The sequence below is a fragment of the Salmo trutta genome, chromosome 22 (genome assembly GCF_901001165.1).
Source record: "Salmo trutta chromosome 22, fSalTru1.1, whole genome shotgun sequence".
NCBI classification, from domain to species: Eukaryota; Metazoa; Chordata; class Actinopteri; order Salmoniformes; family Salmonidae; genus Salmo; species Salmo trutta.
Window position 1 is genome coordinate 29103238 of NC_042978.1, and position 16869 is coordinate 29120106.

The window sequence follows — 16869 nt, forward strand, 5'->3', positions numbered from 1 at the left end:
GGAGGTTTCTAATGCCTCGCAAAGAAGGGCACCTATTGGTTGATGGGTAAAAAAAACAGACATTGAATATCCTTTTGAGCATGGTGAAATTATTAATTATACTTTGGATGGTGTATCATTACACCCAGTCACTACAAAGATACAGGTGTTCTTCCTAACTCAGTTGCCTGAGAGGGAGGAAACCGCTCAGGGATTTCATCATGAGGCCAATGTTGACTTTAAAACAGTTACAGAGATTAGTGGCTGTGATAGGAGAAAACGGAGGATGGATCAACAACATTGTAATTACTCCTAAATGACAGAGTGAAAAGAAGGAAGCCTGTACAGAATAAAAAAATATTCCAAAACATGCATAAGGCACTAAAGTAAAACCGCAAAAAATGTGGCAAAGAAATTAACTTTATGTCCTGAATACAAAGCGTGTTTGTGGCAAATCCAACAACACATCACTGAGTACCACTCTTCATATTTTCAAGCATGGTGGTGGCTGCATCATGTTATGGGAATGCTTGTCATCGGCATGGACTAGGGAGTTTTTTTTTGGATTAAAAGAAACTAATGGAGCTAAGCATAGGAAAAATCCTAGAGGAAAACCTGGTTCAGTTTACTTTCCTACAGACACTGGGGGACATACTCACCTTTCAGCAGGACAATAACCTTAATAAACAGAAGGCAAAATATATACTGGAGTTGCTTACTAAGACGACATTGAATGTTCCTGAGAAGCCTATTTACAGTTTTGACGTAAATCGACTTGAAAATCTCTGTCTAGCAATGATCAACCACCAACTTGACAGAGCTTGTAGAATTTTTTTAATTAATAATGTGCAAATATTGTACAATCCAGGCATGCAACGCTCTTAGACACTTATCTAGAAATACTCACAGCTGTAATCACTTTCAAATGGGATTCTAACATGTATTGACTCAGGGGTGTGAATATTTATGTAAAATAGATATTTCTGTATTTCATTTTCACTACATTTGGAAAAACAAATTTACAACCTGTTTTCACTTTGTCATTATGGGGTATTGTGGATAGATGGGTGAGATAAAACATATATTTAATCAATTTTGAATTCAGGTTGTAACACAACAAAATGTGGAATAAGTCAAGGGGTATGAATACCTTCTGAAGGCACTGTAGGTATCCCGCTTTCCCCTTTCCATCTTACCGCTACTGAAACACTATGATGACCTAGAAAAAAGAAATGGGTAACAATGATGTAATGACAGAAATCAAGAAGATAAATGCATGATAATGTTTCCAAGCGCTACAGTGTCATTTAAGTGAGTCATTCTCATTCAAAATTTAACTTTCTTATTTTGTATCTGATATCTGGGGAAGGGACTAGAAAGCTATATTGTGAAGCAAATGAATCAAGCAAAATAAAGCCAGTTCACTTCAAATAATTATTTGACTTTCCACATTAAATAATAAACTCAAAATTGCCACAGGCACTGGCAAGAGATATTAAAATATCTGGCCATGGTCCATGTCTCTGTTCTTCGCCTGTCCCCCAAAATCCCAGACCCCATGTCCCCTCACACCCTGTTGTCTCGTGTAGTTAGTTTTTAGAAACAGTATAATCTCTGTTTTTTCACCCCTTTGAAATTCATCAAGCTGAGAAAAGCATAACAAGCACTTTTTAATGATCCTCAAAAGCTAAACTCGTTAATCCGGAGTCTCTTTGTGTCTTAATAACGTCTCGTTAAGGAATCAGTGAGTCAATATTGTCTGCCCAAATCTGATCTGGAGGGTAAACAAAACCAATAACATCCCGAGACAGGTACGCACACACAGACAACCACACATACAAAAAAAAAGACAGACAGACATTTATTTTAATCTAGGCCATGCTATTTAACTCTGTCCAACACAAAACATTTAATTATGTTGTCTATTTATCAATCAGATATTCGGCCTTGGTGTAAGAACAACACAGTCAAGCAGACAGAGGTACAGCCACCAGAGACCATCCTACTGTTTCTAGAACTGCAAAAACAATTACCCCCCTTTCCTCTACCTCTATCGCTCCATCACTATCTCCTGTCATGTTTCCGGGCGAAAGCTTAACATTTAAACCAACTGGGCCTACCGTGAGTCTGAGGGACAAAGAGAGAGAGGGAGATATAGAGGAACTTACCTCATACTTCATGCCAAATACATTACCACCCCTAGCGCACACAACAGCTCCAACATCCCTCCTCACCTCCCCCCTCATCACTCAGGAGCCACATCTCAAACACTATTTTCATATAATCATCAACATAACTCAGACACCTCACATACTGTATGATACCACAAATCACAATCCCCAAAGCTCACTCTGTTTCAGTCCATATCCAACCTACATGTATCTTTCTCTCCTTTGTAATATCCCTTGTTCTGAGCACTTGCTCCTGAACAGTAATACTTGCATCACCTCTCTGAAATAATACTAGCAGCATTTTTTTAGTGGCATTAAAAAATGGATCAGTCTGTCTTCCTAGCTGTTATCCACACGTGTTACTGTAATAATCACTCTATTTGGCATATGCATTTTTGATTAGTGTAATATGTGTATTAACAGTTTCACAGCTCCTTGTGTCATGTGGTTGAGGAGAGGGCTTTGGCCTAGGGCAATGATTAGCCACGGAACCAGTGACGCCCAACCCCTCAGCACAGCGCTGACCCCACAGTCACCCCGGTTTGTCTACCCTAATACCTTAAAACAGCTCCTGTCCTGAGTCAAAGTGTCAAAAGAATCGTAGAGAAAGAGGAGAACGGAGAAGAGGGACCTGAGCAATGTCCCTCTAAGCCGCGCGGGTGTGCGGCCGCGCACCTCCTCCAAGACTGCCGCACAAAAGAAATGTCAGGCCACACAGAGACGCAAGAGATTGAACTTCACTGAGCTTGCCCTATTACTTTGCACTATACAGATCAACGCTTTTTCTGTGATCGAATGAACATTATATCAGGCTCTTTTCAATGCAACAAACCAAAACAAATCTAACTTTGCAAGATTGAGTCTGTGATTTTGTTGTAGGCAGAGCCAGAGAGTAATGGAGTAGAATTCTATTGGTTAGGGTAGCCCATGAGCCCCGAGTGAATGCGCTTTTCAGATCAGTTCAGATCAGCTCAGATCAGCATGTGCACATTTGTTGATATTCTTTGCTTGTTAGCCAGTTATTAGCCCTGTTATAGATAAGTATAGGTCAACAATGGGGAGTTACTGCTTCCTACAAGAGCACAAAATGTGTAGACCACATTTATTTGAAAAGCCAGTCAGGTAAAAAGCTTAAGTTAAGAGGTAGTGTTGTATTTTGAGACAGGCTTGAATATGCAAACAAGCCAATAGGCAGAGGGGTAGCCAACCTTGTCTATTTCTCAATATGGTAATAATAATTACTTTTATTTAGTAAAGTGGTTTTTGCATCATAAAACAAAGTACAATGCAATTTACAGTCACCTATTAGGCCAATGATGTTACAGACCAAGTCAAAAAACCTTTTAAAGGTCTCATGCAATGTGGGCCTCCATTAAACACCACATATAGGCTACTGTGGGCTATAGCATAGAAATCAAAAGCTATACTATATATACAAAAGTATGTGGACACCCCTTCAAATTCGTGGATTTGCCTATTTCAGCCACAAATGTTGCTGACAAAAATGTAGCACACCACAATGCAATCTCCATAGACAAACATTGGCAGTAGAATGGCCTTACTGAAGAGCTCAGTGACTTTCAAAGTTGGCACCGTCATAGGATGCCACCTTTCCAACAAGTCAGTTTGTGAAATTTCTGCCCTGCTAGAGCTGCCCCGGTCAACTGTAAGTGCTGTTATTGTGAAGTGTAAACGAGACCACCGAGTGCTGAAGCACATAGCACGTTAAAAATCATCTGTTCCCTGTTGCAACACTCACTACCGAGTTCCACACTGCCTCTGGAAGAAACATCAGCACAAGAACTGTCAGCACAAGAACTATTCGTTGGGAGCTTCATGAAATGGGTTTCCATGGCCGAGCAGCTGCACACAAGCCTAAGATCACCATGCGCAATGAACCCTGACCTCAACCTTACCGAACACCTTTGGGATGGATTGGAACGCCAACTGCAAACCAGGCCTAATCGCCCAACATCAGTGCCCAACCTCACTAATGCTTTTGTGGCTGAATGGAAGCAAGTCCCCATAGCAATGTTCCAACATCTAGTGGAAAGCCTTCCCAGAAGAGTGGAGGCTGTTATAGCTGCAAAGGAGGGACCAACTCCATATTAATGCCCATGAATTTGGAATGAGATGTTCGCAGGTGTCCACATACTTTTGGTCATGTAGTGTATTTCAATGTGAAAATGTTATGGGATTTGCTCCATTGGTTTTGTTGGTAGGCCTACATTATGCTCAAATAGCCACAATAGCCTATTGGCTTCTGCCTAAAAGTGTAAGGGTATTCTCACAACTTTCAAATTTCTACTCACAAGACCTAAAATTTGCTCAGTGCCCCAAAATATTAGAGGGAACATTGGACCTGAGGGATTAAAAGTGCAACATGGCCTGTTTTCTAACAGAGCAGGGCACTGACTGAGACAGATGGTGTGAGGCTGTGGTCTGGAGGTTCCCTCTAACTCCCTCTGATCCCACAGATACATGTCCTTATCCTGGCTAACTCTGTTACAAGCAGCAGGCTTACACGTCTCACCTCATAAGGGACCCCCCTCCCTCGCAGGATCTGTCTCCTTCACTCTCTATCTCACCTCCCATGCACCCAGTAAAGCCTGCCGTGCCCCTATTCTTCTGCTTTAGACATGAAAATGACTGATTCTGTCCACCCCTCTCCTACTATATATCCTGTGCCTATAACAATATTAAATAAAACATTGTACTGTAAAAAACACACAAGAAACACAAGTAACCGTCAGGTAAAGAGTCAGATAATGTTCTACTACAAATAATTCATGGTTTCACCCTTTAGTTGTTGCAATTTGTTCTCCTCTTGTAGTTATTTCTTTCCCCAAATCAGTCTCCGTTATAACAGTTGTTTATCGTCTATCTCCCTCCCTCCACCCTCTTCCCTCCCTCCACTCCCCTCCCTCCCTCCCTCCATCCCCTGTGTGTCTGTGTCTGTCAATCTCCTTATTATTGTAAAAGGGATCTAATCCACCACTTCAACTGTTAAACCCTACTGTATCTAGCCCATTTAAGTCTCCCTCCTTCACTCCCCCACCCCTCCCTCCGCTTTCCTCACAGAAATGGTGCATGTTTTGATATCATCTCTCAAAAACAGTAATTGTTTGGAATTTATAAAACTACTGCATTACAATATTACTGGTAGATTCCACGTTTGATGAATCGATTTCACCCCACTTCATGGCCATGAGAGTTATCAATGAAAAAAAAACACTAGTTCTAGTACTATGACTGAGCTGTCTGGCATCGGTTTGTATAGTATGTATGTTGTTTGTCTTTGTGTGTGTCTGTGTATGTGTGTCCACTTGTTGAGTATTGTTGTGAGTGGGATTATCAGGCTAGTCAAGGGATTAGAGAGCTGATTCTGCTTCTGTAACTGGTGTCAGATTAACAGATACCCGCACTTTAATAAACCATCTGTAATGTAGACAAAAGCTGTCAATAGTCCGTCCGTTCCCCATGCACCCCCCCCCCCCTCCCCCGAAGTGTCTATACCCCACACAGATCAATGGTACTAAGTTATTTACCACATTCCAATGTTAATCACGATCACAGTACATGTTTTAATATGTGTTTCTATTAGATGTGTTGGCTCTTAACTTCACTCATCTTGATTCTAAAACTTCCCTACAATTATTTCCTAAATATCCGTACCTGTTCCATGTCGGGTATTCCTCACACTGTGCTACTATGTGCTGCAACTCACCTTTGCCACTTTTTGCCATGGCAACGACTCTTCATTTTAATTTGGATACTTGCAGATAACAGCTGTACCACTAAATCACCATTAGTTCCACCTGAATAGATGAATGACTAAAAAAACAGACACACAAAGAAAGACAGGGGGAGACAGACAGACAGACAGACAGACAGACAGACAGACAGACAGACAGACAGACAGACAGACAGAGATAAAAAAAATTGAGTAGACAGAGATGAGGAGGAAGAAAAGGATGAAGGGATTAAGGTGGTCGATAAATTGGATCCTGTCCCAGACTGCGAGATGACACTAAATCTGTTAATTCTCTCCCCTCACTATTCCTCCTCCCTCCCTCCTCTATCTCTCCACCCTTCCCTTCATCGTTCATCTATCCCTCCCATCACTCTTCCCCTGGTCTATATTTACGCTACTCTGTAGAGCCTTTCAACACTCAATATCTAATTTAATACGCACATTATGGTCTTGTAATGCAATGCTAGGGAGATAGTTTTGTTAATTCTGTATAGCTATATTTCAATCTTTAAAATACCTTTAAGACAATCCCATAATACTGTACAACACTCAACGAACAGTTTTGACAAATCGATTGAGAAAAGGTTTTAAAAGATAGAAAAGGTAATCTTAAATGCTTGGCACTACATTTGGGGTTGAAGGTAATACTGTATATACACAGAGGGACAGGAACTCAATAGTAATTGCAGAGAATTGTAAAAGCATTATTTAAAGCCTGATAATGATTGTGATTACCGGTAGTCTTTTCAGCTGAGAGGGCGTCAGCTCTGTGTGGAGTGAGTCAACACATGTGCGACCTGTCAGACTCCGGCACAGCGGGGGCACGGGCGGCACTCAGACACACACTATTTACATTTGACATTTTTAGTCATTTAGCAGACGCTCTTATCCAGAGCGACTTGCAGTAGAGTGCATACATTTTTATTACATTTTTACATACTGCCCCCCCCGTGGGAATTGAACCCACAAACCTGGCGTTGCAAGCACCATGCTCTACCAACTGAGCTACAGTGGGACCTATAATGTCTACTGTAAATTATTGATCACAACTAATCATACACATCAGTCACTGGCTGCCATTTCTCTTTACTATGGGTGTATAGAGCCCTATTATGAAAAAAAACACATAGGTACAAAGTGTAATTTGCTATAAGCCGGGTGATGGTACACAAGTGGGCATGAGGAGGTGACAAATTTTTTTAAGTTTCAGGTGGAGCGTCTAACAATTGTGCTCATTGCAATTTTAATTGCTTTTTACTGGCAGTTTAAACAGAATTAATACATGATAGAATTGGGGAGGGTTATTCTAACCTAAGTCTTTTCTGCCAAACTGTCTGCCATTGTTTGGATGTAATACCCAGCTACACTACCACCAAACACAAGGAATCCCTGAGGCCCTCTTGGAGTAACAACACAGTGGAAGTTACAGGAAGCCATGGGCAGATCTAAAAGAGGCTGCTGTTTGGGCTCTGATGTAGCCCTGAAGGCAGTCATGCCTGTCATTAGGGTGACAGTTCCCATGACAACGGGCTGAACAGCTCACTACTGACCTTTAGCAGACATGGTTATAATTACATTAAACTACATATCGTCATATCATCCCCGAGCTTTCATAAACCGTTAGCCATGGAACCAATTTAAACCTTTTCATCTACATGTTTCTTCTTATTATTATTGACTACCACTTAGAGGTGACAGACACTGCACTGTCAGAAAGTATGAATGAGGAACTTGAACCTGAACTAGGTTGCCTTTTTGTTCAAACCCAAAGCTCTCTAATAACAAGCCAAGTGCCAACACTGCAAAAAGTGAAATCTAAGCATACCTAAATATCTTATATTGAGTGATAATTCACTGGCAGTTTAAACAGAACTAATACATGATATAATTGGGGAGGGTTTTGACACTAAATTCGTTTTTTCTACTTTTTTTTTTACCAAGATAAATTGTCTAACGTCTTTGGCAGACCCTTTAGCTTATTTTAACCTTAAAAAAAGATTCATACAAGTGAATGAGGGCACAGATAAAAAATAAATAAAGTGTCTCAACAGTAGTGAGTTCATCTTCAGAGTCAGATAATTGAATTCCATCTTTCTATGGGCTGTCAAACAAACTCCAAAGTAGAGCACAAAAACAGAAGTTACTTATGAAACCAACCCAGAAAGACTGTCATACTGAGAGTGCCTGGAATTTCAGAAAACAACACCCACCACCACGGTCGGCCTGCTCATTAGGCAGGATTATGAGCAGGCGTTTTCTGAGCTAAACTGACCAAGACGCACCTCCAACAACAACACATAAAACCTCACATAATTCTGCCCCAAAACAATGACAATTTCTCTCAACCAGTGGAATATGAGGTTTTTAGGTAAGCGCTGATGCCGCCCTTTGATAAGCAGTGCCCACTTTATCAAAGGCAGGGGCGCAAAAAAATATTTTACTTGTCCATTCCCAGCGCGCCTCTGCAGCGCTCCACCAATGTTCTGTCCCCCCCCACCAAAAAATCGAACATAAATCATGTAGCAGATATAGGATGTGGTAAAAAGAGTATGTGTCCTTTTCTGTACAGTGGCGGTTCTAGACCATTTAAACTGGGGGGGCCAAGCTGGGGCTAGTTGTACTGTTAGAGGGGCCAGTTACATTAGACGTTATTGTTGTCATATCGTTTTCTTCAATTCACATTAGCAGGCAAAAGACCATGTTTATAATCATTAGTGTTCCACGTTGCCACTGTCTAATAACGGATGTAAAAAAAGAACGATAGCAAAAATTTGTTATGTAAAAATTATTTCATACTCCACATTTAGGGGGGCCACAAGGGGGTCCAAAATTGTTGTCACAGGGGCACTGGCACCCCCCCAGAACCGCCCCTGTTTCTGTAGTCTACAGGCTGGAGATAAAATGTATGACAATGTAATGAGAAGGACACTTTTTACATCATTCGGGTTTCAAATAGTCTAACCTAAATTGTGCTCAAACAAATAAAATAAATCGCTGTGATGTTAACAAACAGCATATCCTAAAATGAGGACAGGTCAAAGTAAAATGGACAATACAGAAAAGACAATCATAACTGTTGTCCAGGAGTTTCACCCCATTGTCATGATCAGTGGTTTCAAGTTTGTATCCTTAATTTTTTGACAAGCTGATCAATGCGAAAAACCAAATACTTTTGCATTTCCCGCTGTGTAAACACATTGCTAGGCTCGCGATAAGTCCTGATAAAGTTGGGTAACTGATATTCAGAGCGTAAATAGCCAAATTGATTAGTCACTGGAATCAGGACTAATAAAGTCAATGTAATGGCCTGTTTTACAAATGGTGAGCCTACAACATGGATTGGCATTCATTCATTTCCATTGCGGGTCTACATGGTAGGCTACACCCCAGCAAGCACGAGCTGACGTCTTTTGGACATTGTTTTTCGGTGTTTTACAAATGGAACGCTTACCACATAGATGAGCATTCATAAAATGTAGTTTCAGGCAACACTGAAGGCTACACCTCAGTAGGCACTGACCGAAGCCGACGTCTTTTTTTGGTGCAGTTCCAGACTGGCCTTGATTTCCACATCCACAGACATTGGTTTTTGGTCTGGTCCAGCCCAAATCTGAACCAATCATAGACGTCTATGTTTGAACCTCACCAAATCTGAACTAATCATAAACGTCTATGTTTGGTTCAGATTTGGTGAGGTCCAGACCGGCCTTGATTTCAACATCCACGGATATAGATTTTTGGTCCAGTCCAGACCAAATCTGAACCAATCATAGACGTCTATGTACGGTTCAGATTTTGTCCGGTCTGGACGGGCCTTTATTTGGCTCAAACATAGACATCTATGGACTCCTGAGTGGCGCAGCGGTCTAAGGCACTGCATCTCAGTGCTTGAGGAGCCATTACAGACACCCTGGTTCGAATCCAGGCTGTATCACAACCGGTTGTGATTGGGAGTCCCATAGGGCAGTGCTCAATTGGCCCAGCATCTCGGTTTGGCCGGTGTAGGCCGTCATTGTAAATAAGAATTTGTTCTTAACTGACTTGCCTAGTTAAATAAAGGTTACACTTTAAAAAATCTATAAATGATCATTCAGAACCAAAGATTTGCCTGAATTCAACATCTTTGAAATTACATATTTTCAACGTCTGTAAAATACGTATTTTGAATATCCAGAAAATGAGTGTTTTCAACTTTAATTCAGAGCCGAAAATGAACTTAATTTAAACTTCTGGAAAATACGTATTTTCCAACGTCCTGAAAAGATGCCTTTTCAACGTCCTGGAAAATATGTATTTTAAACATATGTAAAATATATTTTCACCTTTCATTCAAAACCTAAATTGAACTTAACTTCAACATCTGGAAAATACGTATTTTCAACATTATTTTGCTAACTGGGACTATTCTAGTTTTGCAGGGGGTGCATTTTTTGGTTTCGCCTATGGCGGCAGAACGACAAGGACCTGCCCTGCCCACCACAATATATGATTTGATGGTATACTCCTAGAACTATGGGAGAGCCTGAACCATTTAGAACATTCTAGCCCTACCTAGTCTCTTTTTGTCTATGGTTGTGTGTGTACTGTAGAGGTACAGATAAAATGTACTGTATATTATTCCCCTGCATATGTCAGTGTTTCTGAATACATTTATCTCTGTATCTAATTTCCACAACATTCTTTGTGTTGTCTGTGTTTCTCATAAATTTGGTTTAGTATACAGTACAGTATCCATTACCCTAATGTGTCTGTGGGTCTGTCCCTTTGTCTATCCTGTTTTTTCACCCAGATCCCTCCTCAAGCTATACAGTACAGGGGCTAAATTGGGTTAAAGATGTTTAGATGCTGCACAGTGTGCACATTGCTCTGCTTTCATCGCTTTTATTTCCATGCTTCTCCCTTTGCTCTACCAACACATGCTCTCTCCCTTTCCCAGTATTCTGTATGATATGTGATTATGTTGCTTGGTAACGGTAAAATAATAACTCTGGGTAGGATTGATACAGGCTTCTCCTGTTATGGATGATGTGTCTTCCCAACAACTGGAAGAGGGAAGCACAAACACAACCAACAGATACTCTCGAATACATACTTCGTCATCCTGACTCAACATGATCAAGTTATTGTTGGTACCAAACCTGTCCTGATAACCTGCCTTACCCTGGCTGTATTTCATTTGGAACTACAACATTTTTTGGTATAAGTTGCTAGTAATATAAATGAAGGTAAATGTAGCCTAATACAATACTTCCCTTCGTATTGAGAGATGGTTGAACAGTGAGCCCAGACAGTCAAATTAAATCAATATGTCCAAGACAGGATATTAAAGTAAGTGTTGATGTCTCTAATCACGATGATTAACTGCCAAGTGCGTGAAAGCCAATGATAAAAGAGATCAATATAAGATACAGTGTCTTTTCTCAGTCGGCTCCCCGCCCACCCATTCATTCATTCCAACCTCAATATAAGAAGTTAGGCTGGGTGGGCGATTTATGAGAAGCATCTTTTCAAGTTTTAGTTACAGTTTATAGAAGCAGCTTATCAATTTCCATATGCATAGCTCGTTAGTATGTCTCCTGGCATCACAGCGTACTTAGCACACCAGCCAGCCAAAGCCAATATTTGACTCATTCCACCATCTTTAGAAATAAGGCCATGTCATGGTTGCTAATGGCAACCAGCAAGACTCCTCAGCAGCTCATGTGTTTGGTATTCAATAGGCTGCGTTTACACAGGCAGTTCAACTCTGATATTTTTTCCACTTATTGGTCTTTTGACCAATCACGTCAGATCGTTTCACATCCCATCTTCTTCAGAGCTGTTCTGTTTGGTCAAAAGACCAACTAGTGAAAAAAAAGATCAGAATTGGGCTGCCTGTGTGAACGCAGCCGATGAGTCTTTCTGTCACTGAGTGGTCCTCCTCTCATTCGTTGTGGTTGGTCGCCATCTGCTGTTAGAGAGAATTACAGGAGACCTACTGTAGATGCCACTCTGCTGGTTGAGATAATATAACCCAGTGTGGTATTACTGTGGTTAAGGCATAATGAATTCAGCTTAGAAGGTAGAAATCATTTACCTGTTCATTATCCTATTACGAACCAAACCATAAAAAATAGAACATTTTCAATGTGTCTTCCAGTACAGCATTTTTATTCATTCATACAGTATACTCAAAGTAATTTTTCAATTGAATTGTTCTATAAAATATATTCCCTTTCAGTCCATGACAGCAGAACTAGATAGAAATAATCAAGTTTCATTTAATAATAAGCAACCAATAATTTTTACGTTTCAAACTTGGCAATCAATGTTCACAGCAGTCAAAATGCATAACATTCTAATAAAGTCAAATTCCTTTCTTTAGTCCAGCTAAGCCACATAGCTTAGTTTATATGAATAATACAAAATAAAGTGCAACTCTGAATGATGATAATAACAACGTTCCAATGTTTGGCCCCTTGGCATTATAGCATGACAGTGTTTTGGCAATTCTTTAAGTGCAGACAACAATGAATTATGTTCAAAAGTAGAAAGTACCATTTCGAATAGCTGGAAAACAGTTCAGCAGGTTTCCATTGAGATGACAGGAAAACAGACAGCGAAGGCAAGGTACAGACAGAGACAGACTAGTAATAGGCCATGTGTGTTCCAATAATAATGCAGTAGGTAAGTGATGGTTGGCGATGTCCTTATCATTTTGCACTCTCAGCCATTTATCTTCCCTTCCCCCTCGATGTCCCCTCTCTAGAGTCTAGATTTTCCCTCCTATCTCCCTCCTCTTCACATTGGACAAAATGCTGCCCAGTTGTCATGACAACCATATGGCTGGTCAGTCTGAAGCAGCTGAATTCCATCGCCATCACAACAGCTCGCTGTTACCAGACGCTAAGCTGACACTGTCTGGAAGAGAATCCAACGAGAGGCATTCCTGATTAATCTCATAAAACATGATTTGTTCAGATAATTAACAACAACGGAGTCATGTTTGACTTCTATTCCGACCGAAGGTGATTGAAAGCGTTGCTTAGTTTTAGTCTGAAACAAAAACGCATGCACACACACACGCACGCACAAACTTAGCTGTATCCCAAGAAATGTAGCTGTTTTTATGCATAATGTACGAGAGGAAACACATGCTCACATTTACTCACAAACACATAAAGAGAGAAAGACATACCAGGATAGTCCAAGGATTTGTTTCTGTTCTGGGGTAGTCTAGGTTTTTTCACAGGGGGTTTGCGATTTGGGGGCTTCTCAAGATTATTAGGGCTATCCCTGTCAGTGCCTGGGATAAATGAAAACAGGAAATACAAGGTAACAGTCATACAGGGTGTGATCATGAGACACATTAATCCACACACACACACACACACACACACACACACACACACACACACACACACACACACACACACACACACACACACACACACACACACACACACACACACACACACACACACACACACACACACAATAGACAGACAGACAGGCTGACAGATAGATAGACAGGCTGATAGACAGGTGTACCTGTGTCACAAGACATAGCCTTTCTGTTCCTCTGGGGTTTCACGGGGGCTTGAGGCCTCACTGCTTCCTCACCTGCACACCGTAGACCACCGTCAATCATACACTGTCATACTCTTTGACTATAATGACAAAATTATATTGGCTTAATTTGTTAATACCTTGGCTGACAGCCCTGTAGGCCAATCCCAGCAATGGCTTTCTGAATGCAGATGATGCAGGAGGCCGGATCAGCCTTTCATTGGCATACTCGTTTAGAGAAGACACATAGGATGATGTCTTTGGCTGAAAATAAATGGGGCACAAAACCAATAAAATTATGAATTAATATCTAAACATAACCACACACATATCCACCAGTATACTAATGTATTCACATAAACAAGACAGCCAGAAGAATATGAAAAGATAGACACCTTTTCAGGAATGGGAGGAGGCCGTCCCTCTGCATCTCTGTCTCTCTCTTTCCTTTCCATTCTTCCACCATGCCTCTCTCCGCCTGCTTCCTCCTCTGCACCAGAAGATAAAGATGGAGTAATAATATCACACTCTGCAATATTATAAATAATGAAACAGATACATTAAATCAACACGGTGTGGAAGAGAAGGGTGTAGTACCAGAGCTCTCCTGTAGATGTCTCTGTCTCAGTTTGGACAGGTTGGGTTTGCTGCTCTGAGGAGGAGGGTCTGGTTTAGATGCACTCGTAGAAACCCGTCCAGGGGGAACCCCTCCTCCATCCCTCCACCCCTCCACCTGTCCTACAGCAGTGTCTGAGCGCAGGTGTCTGTCCATCTGTGTGTCAGAGTACTTCTGTCTGTCCATGTTTTTCTGAGAGTCAGTCTCACTTTTAGGTGATGGAGTCCTGTCTGATGGATAAGGGGGCAGAGGACTCTGAGCCAGATGTTGTCCCTGGGCTTGTCTGTCAGTCTGTCTGCCTGACTGCCTGCTGTCTATCCACTGTCTGTCTGTCTGTATGTCTTTCGGTCGACCCTCTGCCCACGTTCTGTCTGTCTGTTGTCTGCTCACCGTCCACTGTCTATGTCGATCAAACTGTCTGTCGATCTGTCTCGGTGTGTGTCTGTCAACTGTCCACTGTCTTTCCATGTGTCTATCTGCATGCCTTCTCTCCGTCCAATATCTGTCCATCTGTCTTTCTGCCGTTCTTCCCTCTGTCCATGTTTTGTCTGAGAGTCTGTCCTCTGGCCAGTGCCGTTCAGCCTGTCTGTCAGCCGGTCTTATTAATGTCCTCTCTCTGTCTGTGTGATTCCCCTCTGTCCACTGTCTGTCCACCCATCTGTCCTCTGTCCACTGTCTGTCCACCTGTCTGTCTGTATCTGCAGGTTGCTCGTGCTCTGTCTCTAGCTCTGATTGCTGTAAAAAACACAGAGGAAAGATGGGAAGAGATATAATCATGAATTCGTCAACCAGTACGAGTTCAAGTTGTAATGTCACATGCACAAGTACAGTGAAATGCCTTTCTTGCAAACTCAAAACCCAACAGTGCAATAATCAATAACACTGTAACAATGAAAAAAACACGAGAAATAAGAAATACACAATAAAATAAGTAAGTAAGTAAGCAATCAAGCATACATGTGCAGGGATACTGGAGTGATGGAAGTAGATATGTATGGGGGGGGGGGGGGGGTAAGGGGACCAGGCAACAGGATATAAGATAAACAGAGTAGCAGCAGCTTATATGCGAGTGTGTAGAGTCAGAATAAATGTATGTGCATATTATGTGTGAGAGAGCAAACGATGGAGTGAGTGTGTGTGTGTGTTGGATTGACAGTGTGTATGGGTGTGTAGGGCCCTGTGAGTGTGCATAGAGGCAGTGCAAAAATGTAAATAAAAAGTCAATAAAGATACAAGGTTAACTCAGATAGTCCGTGTAGCTATTTTGTTATCTATTTATCAGTCGTATTGCTTGGAGATAGAAGCTGTTCAAGAGCCTGTTGGTGTCAGATCTGATGCACCGGTACCTCTTGCCGTGCAGGAGCAGAGAAAATAGGGGGAGTGTTTTGTACCACAAGTGATACAGCATATACTGTACCTGGCTGGGTGAGTAGAAGGGGTGTCTGCTACCTGGCATGCCAGGCTGTGGTGGTATGCTCTGCACTGGCTGCAGGCTCAGGCCCACTGGCTCCTCCAACCTCTGGTCCTCCACATCCCCCCCCTCACCAGGAGAGCCTGCCCTGGCAGCAGAGAGAGGGGGCTGCAGCAGCGTGTAGACATTCTCAGTGGCTGTCCTGAGAGAGAGAGAGAGAGAGAGAGAGAGAGAGAGAGAGAGAGAAGAGGACAGTCAGAGAAACAATGAGAGTCAATCAAGAATTTGCTCTGTGGCCCCTGGATTGTATTTGATTTAGTGTGGACAACAAATGGGCCTCTTTTTTCTTTCTAACCCAGCAGGCTATGTTATAATAATGTAATAATATTGGCAGTAGTGGAAAAAGTACCACATTTTCAAACTTGAGTAAAAGCAAAGATACCTTAATAGAAAATGAAAGTAAAGTAAAAGTCACCCAGTAAAATCCTATTTGAGTAAACGTGAAAATGTATTTGGTTTTAAATATACTTAAGTATCAAAAGTGAATGTAATTGCTAAAATACACTTAAGTATCAAAAGTAAAAGTATAGACCATTTCAAATTCCTTATATTAAGCAAACCAGACATCACGATTGTCTTATTTTTTATTTACGGATAGCCAGGTGCACACTCCAACACTCAGACATAATTTACAAACAAAGAATGTGTTTAGTGAGTCCGCCAGATCAGATACAGTAGGGATGTCCAGGGATTCTCTTGAAAAGACATGAATTTAACCATTTTCCTGTGCTGCTATGCATTCAAAATGTAACAAGAACTTTTGGGTGTCAGGGAAAATGTATGGAGTAGAAAGTACATTATTTTCTTTAGAAATGTAGTGGAGTAAAAGTAAAAGTTTTCAAAAATATAAATAGTAAAGTAAAGTACAGCACCCCAAAAAACAACTTAAGTAGTACTTTAAAGTATTTTTACCTAAGTACTTTACATCCACTGAATATTGGGATAGAACACACACACAAGGGCAGCAGATGACACCAGTGTGTGTACACAGATGAAGATGACAGCTGTTGCCCTTCTATCACTCAGATTATGAGATGCAACAGAATGGTGATGCAGTATATCTATCACACACACACACACATATACAAACACATACATATATATATACACACACACACACACACACACACACACACACACACACACACACACACACACACACACACACACACACTGCATCACCATTCTGTTACATCTCAATCTGAGTGATAGAAGGGCAACAGCTGTCATCTTCATCTGTGTACACACACTGGTGTCATCTGCTGCCCTTGCGGAAAAAACCCCCACATGAATTTCACATGTGATCTTATGTGAAGTTACTGTGATAACA

General features: G+C 41.3%; 1 protein-coding gene across 1 annotated transcript in view; it reads right to left on the reverse strand.

Moving 5' to 3' along the window:
• Positions 1 to 12024: 12024 nt before the first annotated feature.
• The window catches only part of LOC115158550 (capping protein, Arp2/3 and myosin-I linker protein 3), a 38333-nt gene continuing 33488 nt past the window's right edge, over positions 12025 to 16869 (reverse strand). Inside the window, exons 34-40 of the mRNA XM_029707645.1 lie at positions 15486 to 15681; positions 14050 to 14803; positions 13848 to 13942; positions 13593 to 13716; positions 13435 to 13506; positions 13082 to 13189; positions 12025 to 12804 (exon numbers count right to left, since the gene is read on the reverse strand). Of these exons, the coding sequence (XP_029563505.1) occupies positions 12764 to 12804; positions 13082 to 13189; positions 13435 to 13506; positions 13593 to 13716; positions 13848 to 13942; positions 14050 to 14803; positions 15486 to 15681 (1390 nt within the window). The 3' untranslated portion in view covers positions 12025 to 12763. The remainder of the gene's footprint in view (positions 12805 to 13081; positions 13190 to 13434; positions 13507 to 13592; positions 13717 to 13847; positions 13943 to 14049; positions 14804 to 15485; positions 15682 to 16869) is intronic.